Raw genomic sequence first — 9094 nt, 5'->3', positions numbered from 1 at the left:
CTCCTGCGCTTCAGCTCTCATGCCCTTTCTTCCCACCCACAACAACAGAGTCCGCATTGTCCTCTCCTAACATCCCACGAGAATCCACATCTACAGGATCATAAACAACTGTTCCTGCAACCTCCAGCGAGATGCCACCAGTAGATACATATTCCCTTCCCTGTTACCTCTGGAATACCTTTGTCCACTCCTCCTTCATTCCAAAAATGTACCCGTAGCCCTACGGCACCATCCCCTGCAATTACAGAAGGTGTAGCACCTGCCCATTGACTTACTCCCTCCTCACCATTCAAGGCCCAAACCCACCTTCCAGGTGAACCAGCGCTCACACAATCTAGTCTACTGCATTTGCTGCTCACAATGTAGTCTCCTCCACATTGGGGAAAGAAAGAGCTGACTGAGTGACCACTTTGTTGAACACCTGCATTCTATCCACAAAAAAAACTGAGTTTCCCATTGCCTGCCACTTTAACACTCCAGCCTGCTCCCTAGCCAACATCTCCGTCTCTGACTTGTTGCAGTGCTTCAGCAAAGCTCAGTGCAAGATGGAAGAAAGGCACCTCATTTTCTGCTTGGGAACTCTGCAGCCTTCTGGATTCAATACAGTTCAACAATTTTCGGCCTTGAGCACCTTCTCCTATGTCCTTACCCCAACCCCCACACATCAGGCTTTCCCATCACAGGCTGCTACCACACACAACCCATTGTTAGCTACTAATAGTCACCATTAGCAGCTATTCATTCTTCTAGATTGACCTTTACTCATTCTTTCATCTATCCAACTGTTTCTCTGTCTTTGAGCCCCATCTTCACTTATCATTTCTACTACCCACTACCCCACAACATACAAACAAACCTTTACCTAGCTACCATCATTTCTGAAGAAGGGTCACTGGACCCAAAATGTTAACTCTGCTTTCTCTCCACAGATGCTGCCAGACCTTTTGAGATTTTCCAGCAATTTCTGTTTTTGTTTCTGATCTCCAGCATCGGCAGTTCTTCCGTTTTTTTTGTTAAATGAATAATAGACACTAACTTTCGGAAATGTCATGTCAGTGTTTATAAGGCCATCAAATGGAGCAGCATAAGTAAGCCATTTAGCCCATGACTTTGGTCCGTCACTCGATGAGACCATGGCTAATACAATAATCTTTCATCTTTAAACCCAGATCTGATAACTGTTATGTTCACACAATGGAAGTATGTTTTCTTTAATCTTTTGTTGTTAAAATAGTCAGCCAGAACCAGAGTGTGAATTTTATCCGATCATTGTAAACAGTTTTTTATTTACACTTATATAGTACCTATAAAATAGTAAAATATCACAAGTTGCTTCATACTGAACTATCTATGGGATTAAATGAGGAAAAGATTTTAAGAAGGTTTTAAGGAGAATCTTAAAGAATAAAGAGAGTTGAAGAGGTACAGAGGTTTAGGGCACAATGTTAGTCAAACTCATTGGTAGCACATTCACCATTGAATTAGAAGATTGTTGTCTCAAGTTCCACTCCAGACTTTGAGCAAAAAAACATACTGACATTCAGCGCAGTACTGCTGAACTGGGGGAGTGCTTAAGTGTCAGTAGTGTTGTGTCGGATGAGATCTTAAACACAGGCTGTATTTGCCCTCATATGTGGATGTAAAAAAACTCAAGGCACAATTTCATAGAAGAGTCAATGAAGTTTAGAACATAGAACAGCACAGCACAGAACAGGCCCTTCAGCCCACGATGTTGTGCCGACCATTGATCCTCATGTATGCACCCTCAAATTTCTGTGACCATATGCATGTCCGGTAGAGGAAAAGATAAGTGGAGAAGAATCCCAGACAGAGAAAACACCAGTTGGACAGAAAAAGGAATTGGTAAAGGCTAGTGTGGGAGAATGACTAACTGCTAATGGGGACCATTAGTAGCTGACAATGAAATGGTTGGGGGTGGGGTGGTGTGCACTTAGGCACAAACATTATTGAACTTTATGATAGAGTCCAGAAGGCCACAGGATCGCCAAAGAAAATGTGGTAGTGTTTCAGCAATTTCCTTCAATTTTCCAACAAATCATACAGTTCAAAATCTTCCTTTCCTTCAACTCCAGCACCCCGCCAACCCCAACCCCAACCTCTGTCATGCATTTACTACCCCTTCTGACCTTCCGCTCTCTGAATGTTTTGTACTCAGTAAAGGTCTTAGTTTTATTCCCCTGCACTCCCACCTTCATGCATTACTGATACAATATGACATTGAACTCTTTGTCCATTGCCTATGCCTCTATGCCTATTTCTTTGGACAAGAGTCCTCTTCTGAGGTATTCTGCAAATATTTCTCCCTCAATCAGTATGACAAAGGCAGATGTATTAGTCATCACATTGGCATTTTTGGGAATTTGCTGTTTACAAATTGGCTACTGCATTTTCTCCAACAGCAGCTGCAGTTTAAAAATACTTAATCAGTTGTAAACAATTTGGGTTATCTGGTGTTTACGAAAGGTACTATATAACTGAAAATCCTCCTGTAGAATTGAGGTGTAGGTACAGTACATCATGGTGATACAATTATAACTAGTCAAGTCTAAGAGTTCAGGTAGTACTTTAAGTACAAGTAATGGCATATTATAAGAAGTGTATTCATTAAATAAAGAGAGACAAATAATAAATAGGTGAATAAAGCATCAGTTACAGTGTTCTATATACGAATGCATGGAGCAGAAGGAATAAACTAAATGAGCTGCAGGCACAAATTCAAATTAGAAATTATGATATAATCGCCATTACTGAGACATGGCTGCAGGATTGGGAACTAAATACATAATTTTATAAGGTTTACAGGACAGACAGGTAAAATAGTGGAAGAGGTGGAGTAGCCATATGGATTAGACATAAGAGATAACAACGTGTAGAGCTGGATGAACACAGCAGGCCAAGCAGCATCAGAGGAACAGGAAAGTTGACGTTTCAGGTCAAGACTTGTTTATTCCTCCCCTTTTCCGCCCACTTCATCTTCTACATAAACACCAACCTTTTCCTAGCTATGATCAGTTCTGAAGAAGGATCTCTACCCAAAACGTCAGCTTTCCTGCTCCTCCGATGCTGCTTGGCCTGCTGTGTTCATCCAGCTCTACACCCTGTTATTTCAGATTCTCCAGCATCAGCAGTTCCTACTATCTCTGGATTAGACATAAGAATTGTTAGACATATTAATTGTGACAGGGGCAAAGCATTCTGTGGAGACCGTTTGGGAGGAACTGAGGAAGAGTAAAGCAAACAGCAAAGGATCTAAAACTGTAATAGATGTTGCATATCAGCTCTGATGTGCTAGATTGTATAAATGCAGAAATTAAGCAAGTTTGCGGCAAAGCTAGTGTCATATTAATGGGGGTTTTAACTTTAACCTAGATTAGGAGAGGCAGACAAGCACCTGTCAGAAAGGTAATGAAATTCTCGAGTGTGTCCGGGATAGATTCCTACAGCAGTGTGTCCTGGATGCAACAACAGGATGAGCAATACTGGATTTAGTAATGAATAGGGTTTAATTAGGAACCTAATTATGGGTGAACATTTATCAGGTAGTGATCATAATATGATTGAATTCAATGTAGCGTTTGAAAGCAAAAACGATGAATCAGCTACTAGTGTGTTAAGGTTTAGCTAAAGCTGACTTTCACAAGACGAGACAGTGACTGTCCACAGTAAAATGGAAAAATATGCTGACAGGTAAACAACTGAAGAACAGTGGAGGATGTTTAAAGAAACATTTAACACAATATAAAACCAGCTTGTACTCCTGAGAGGGAAAAGCTCCACTTGACCGAAAAAAAAATATTTGTGGACAATTAATGAGATAAAGGACAGGATAAAACTAAAAGAAAGGGCTTACAACAATGCAAAAACAATGTAAACATCGATCCAGCTGAATGGCAAAGATACAAAGATCAGCATAGGGCCACTACGCAGTTTGTAAAAACTACTTAAAGGGGTTATGAAAAGAAACGTGCCAGGGACATCAAATTCAATAACAAGCAATTTTACGGATACATAAACAGAAAGCGGGTGGTCAGGTGCAATGCACTAAAGTCTGAAAGTGTAGATATTGGTAATGACTACTGGAAAATGGCAGACATATTGAATAAGTACTTTACTTCAGTCTTTACAGCAGAAAATGCGGACAGCTTTCTGGGTGTCCTAGAATTAAGAGTGGATTCAGAATAGGGACTGAATAAAACTAATGTAAAACAGTGACAAATTCCAGGACCTGACAGTTTCTATTGAAGGTGCTAAAGCTATGAGGGGAGCACTCTACAGACATCCCAAATATAATCTTTCTGATTTACCAAGATACAGGCATTGTTCTTCTGAATTGGAAAAATGCACATGGAACTCCGCTTTTAAAGAAAGAGATAAAGCAGGGAATTACTGACCAGTTAGCCTAACATCTGTGATGGAAAAGTTGTTGGCAACTACAATCAAGGTCACAGTAACTGAACACCTGGAAAATTTCAGTTAATCAGGGACAGCCAGCGTGGATTCATGACAGGTAGGTCATGTCTGACAAATTTAATGTAATTTTTTTGAAGAAATGACTAAGGTAGTGTACAGGGGAATATCTATGCATGTTGCTTATCTGGACCTCCAGAAGACACTTTATGAAGTCACAGATAAGTGACTGTTAGTTAATGAAGAATCCCAAGAAACTGAGGGCAAATTATTGACAAAGCTTGGAAATTAGTTGAGTAGCATGCAACAGAAAATAAGGATAATGGACAGGTATTCAAATTGGCAGGATGTGACCAACAGTGTCCTGTCAGGAATTGTGTTATGGCCCAAATTATTCACATTATTCATTAACACCTTGGATGATGGCATAGAATTTGCTGGTGACACAAAATTTGGCAGCAGTTTTGACAGCGTATTTGGTAACATAAAATCACATTGGGATATCGAAAGACTAAGTGAATGGGCAAAAATGTGGCAGAGGAGTTCAATGCAAGCAAGTGTGAGGTTATCTATTTTGGACTGAGAAAGGATAGATCAGGATATTTTCTAGATAGTATTAAATTAAATACAGTGACTATCCAAAGAGACTTGGGATTTCAGGTGCATAGGCCATTAAAATGTCACGAGCTGGTGAAGAAAATAAGCAAGAATTAATGGAATGTTGGCCTTTATATCTAGAGGTCTGGAGTACAAGGATGTAGACGTTATGCTGCTGTTATACAAAACCCCGGTTAGACCCCATTTGGAGTACTATAACCATATCTGGGCACCACACCTTAGAAAGGATATGGGGGGAGGAGGTACAGCATTGGCTTACATAAATGATACCTGGACTTCATAGGGGTTAAGTTATGAGGAGAGGTTACACAAATTAGGCCTGTTTTTTCTATAGAGTTTAGAAGATTATGGGGTAATCTGATCAAAGTCATCAAGATATTAACAGGAAAAGATAAGGTGGATAAAAAGAGAGATCAACCTGAATTACTGCCAGACAGAAAAAAAAACTCAGTGAATAGTGTAAAAAATTGCAAACGCCAAACCACTTTTCATCATTCATTTTGCACAGTTAAAACAGAATTGATGCAGTTTAACTTTTTTTCCAATTTTAAAATATTATTTCCAAGTTGTGCTGATTGGTCGTCCAAAATCTTTTGCTCGTCCAACTTTTGAACCAAAGGACTGACCTGGGCGATTTTTCAAGTCACGGTCAACTCCTTCAATCACTGCTAATTCTTCATCATAGCTGACAAAGAAGCAAAAACAAAACTGATGAATTTGATTTAAATAGATCATCTTTCAGATTTAAAACAGCAACTTGTTTAGTTGAAAGTTTATCAGATTTTATATTTTTCATACCTGCATTGTGCTTTTAGTATAATGTTATGGTAAGACATTGACTGCTATGTATGTGTTTTCAAAACAAAGCAAATTTAATAAAAGGTAGAAGAATTAAATTAGGGAAACCTTTGAAATGCTATTAAACCATGGATTTTTCCTTTTAAATCCATTAGTGTCATTGAACAATTTGTAGAGCTACAATCTTGAGATAAACATATCAAGAGACCTATTTCCATCCACTTCTGGGCAAATAGCATAATTCTAAAAAGTGCTTATAGACACTGTGTATGTCAGTGTCAAAGTCTAGACTATTTTCCTTGATCAGGGTGACATCCAGCTCTCTCTCTCTTACCACAATCTTAGGTTAATAAAGAAACAAAGTGCTGGAAGTATTCAGCAGATTTGACAGCATTTATTAAGCGAAAAACAGAGCTCACACTTCACATCAAATATGCTTCTTCTGAACATTTTGATTCAATGACTATTACCTAATACGGATCAACCAACAGCCATCCTGCATGGTTCTCAGGAAAAACTCCACACCTTAGTCATAGTAGTCAGTTCTCTGGCACTGAGCCTGACACTGTGGCAAAGAAGGGAATGGGGCAGAATAGAAAAGTACTCGTGGTAGGGGACTCGATAGTTAGGGGAATCGACAGGAGATTTTGTGGTCAGGATCGGGATTCCTGGAAGGTATGTTGCCTCCCTGGTGCCAGGGTCCGGGACGTCTCCGATCGGGTGTATAAGGTTCTGAAAGGGGAGGGCGAACAGCCAGAAATCGTGTTACATATTGGCACTAATGATATAGCCAGAAAAAGGATTGAGGATATAAAAAGTGATTTCAGAGTGTTAGGATGGAAGCTGCAAAGCAGGACGAACAGAGTAGTGTTCTCTAGTTTACTACCGGTGCCACGAGATAGCGAGGCAAGGAACAGGGAGCGGGCGCAGCTTAACACGTGGCTGCGCAGCTGGTGTAGGAGGGAGGGCTTCAGATATGTAGATAATTGGGATGCCTTTTGGGGAAGGTGGGACCTGTACAAGAAGGACGGGTTGCATCTGAACTGGAAGGGGACCAAAGTCCTGGGTGGAAGGTTTGCTCGAGTAGTTCGAGAGGGTTTAAACTAGTATGGCAGGGGGGTGGGAACCTGAGCTGTATACCGGAGGTGAGAGTTGATGCAGGTGAGGCAGTAGCAAGAGGTAGACCAGCTAGTGGGAAGGATTTTCCTGGGAAGGAACCAAGGGATCAGTTAAAGTGTGTTTGCTTTAACGCAAGGAGTATCAGGAATAAAAGTGATGAGCTTAGAGCATGGATCAGTACCTGGTGCTATGATGTTGTGGCCATAACAGAGACGTGGGTTTCTCAGGGGCAGGAATGGTTGCTGGATGTTCCAGGGTTTAGAGCATTTAAAAAGAATAGGGAGGGGGGAAAAAGAGGAGGGGGTGTAGCACTACTAATCAGAGAGGGTATCACAGCTACAGAAGCTTCCATTGTCGAGGAAGATCTGCCTACTGAGTCAGTATGGGTGGAAATTAGGAACAGCAAGGGAGTAGTCACCTCGTTAGGGGTTTACTACAGGCCCCCCAATAGCAGCAGGAAGATTGAAGAAAGCATAGGTCGGCAGATTTTGGAAAAGTGTGGACATAGTAGGGTTGTTGTAATGGATGACTTTAACTTTCCTAATATTGATTGGAACCTCCTTCGAGCAGAAGATTTGAACGGAGCTGTTTTTGTAAGGTGTGTTTAGGAGGGTTTCCTAACTCAGTACGTTGACAGGCCGACGAGGGGAGAGGCCATTCTAGACTTGGTGCTCGGAAATGATCCGGGGCAGGTATCAGATCTTGTGGTGGGAGAGCATTTTGGTGATAGTGACCATAACTGCCTCACATTCTACATAGCTATGGAGAAGAAGAGGATTAGGCAAAATGGGAGGATATTTAATTGGGGAAGAGGAAACTATGATGCGATTTGACATGAGTTAGGAAGCATGGACTGGGAGCAATTGTTCCATGGTAAAGGCACTATAGACATGTGGAGACTGTTTAAGGAACAGTTGTTGTGAGTGATGAATAAATATGTCCCTCTGAGACAGGCAAGAAGGGATAAGATAAAGGAACCTTGGATGACGAGAGCGGTGGAGCTTCTCGTCAAAAGGAAGAAGGTAGCTTACATAAGGTGGAGGAAGCTAGGGTCAAGCTCAGCTCTAGAGGATTACAGGCAGGTGAGGAAGGAGCTCAAAAATGGTCTGAGGAGAGCCTGGAGGGGGTACGAGAAAGGCTTGGCAGAACGGATTAGGGAGAACACAAAGGCATTTTACACTTATGTGAGGAATAAGAGAATGGTCAAAGAAAAAGTAGGGCCGATCAGGGATAGCACAGAGAACTTGTGTGTGGAGTCTGAGGAGGTAGGGGAAGCCCTAAATGAGTTTTTTGCTTCTGTCTTTACGAAAGAAACGAACTTTGTAGTGAATGAAACCTTTGAAGAGCAGGTGTGCATGCTGGAATGGATAGAGATAGAGGAAGTTGATGTGCTGAAAATTTTGTCAAACATTAAGATTGACAAGTCGCCAGGCCCGGACCAGATTTGTCCTCGGCTGCTTTGGGAAACGAGAAATGCAATTGCTTCGCCACTTGCGAAGATCTTTGCATCCTCGCTCTCCAATGGAGTCGTACCTGAGGACTGGAAAGAGGCAAATGTAATTCCTCTCTTCAAGAAAGGAAATAGGGAAATCCCCGGCAATTACAGACCAGTAAGTCTCACGTCTGTCATCTGCAAGGTGTTAGAAAGGATTCTGAGGGATAGGATTTATGACCATCTGGAAGAGCATGGCTTGATTAAATGCAGTCAACACGGCTTTGTGAGGGACAGGTCATGCCTCACAAACCTTATCGAGTTCTTTGAGGATGTGACTAGAAAAGTTGATGAGGGTCGAGCTGTGGATGTGGTGTATATGGACTTCAGCGAGGCATTTGATAAGGTTCCCCATGGTAGGCTCATTCAGTAGGTCAGGAGGAATGGGATACAGGGGAACTTAGCTGTCTGGATACAGAATTGGCTGGCCAACAGAAGACAGTGAGTGGTAGTAGAAGGAAAATATTCTGCCTGGAAGTCAGTGGTGAGTGGTGTTCCACAGGGCTCTGTCCTTGGGCCTCTACTGTTTGTAATTTTTATTAATGACTTGGATGAGGGGATTGAAGGATGGGTCAGCAAGTTTGCAGGCGACACGAAGGTTGGAGGTGTCGTTGACAGTATAGAGGGCTGATGTAGGCT

At 41.6% G+C, this 9094-nt stretch overlaps 1 protein-coding gene across 5 annotated transcripts in view; it reads right to left on the bottom strand.

Annotated features, from left to right (window-relative positions):
* Positions 1 to 3101: 3101 nt before the first annotated feature.
* The window catches only part of LOC125460677 (polyglutamylase complex subunit TTLL1-like), a 70465-nt gene continuing 64472 nt past the window's right edge, over positions 3102 to 9094 (bottom strand). For all 5 annotated transcript variants that reach the window (XM_059652396.1, XM_048548366.2, XM_048548368.2 and 2 more), the window contains one exon: positions 3102 to 5731. In XM_059652396.1, the coding sequence (XP_059508379.1) occupies positions 5602 to 5731 (130 nt within the window). In that variant the 3' untranslated portion in view covers positions 3102 to 5601. The remainder of the gene's footprint in view (positions 5732 to 9094) is intronic.

The sequence above is a fragment of the Stegostoma tigrinum genome, chromosome 18, assembly GCF_030684315.1.
Source record: "Stegostoma tigrinum isolate sSteTig4 chromosome 18, sSteTig4.hap1, whole genome shotgun sequence".
Taxonomy (NCBI): domain Eukaryota; kingdom Metazoa; phylum Chordata; class Chondrichthyes; order Orectolobiformes; family Stegostomatidae; genus Stegostoma; species Stegostoma tigrinum.
Note: the sequence above shows the minus strand (reverse complement) of the source record. Positions and strands in the feature narration are given on the sequence as shown.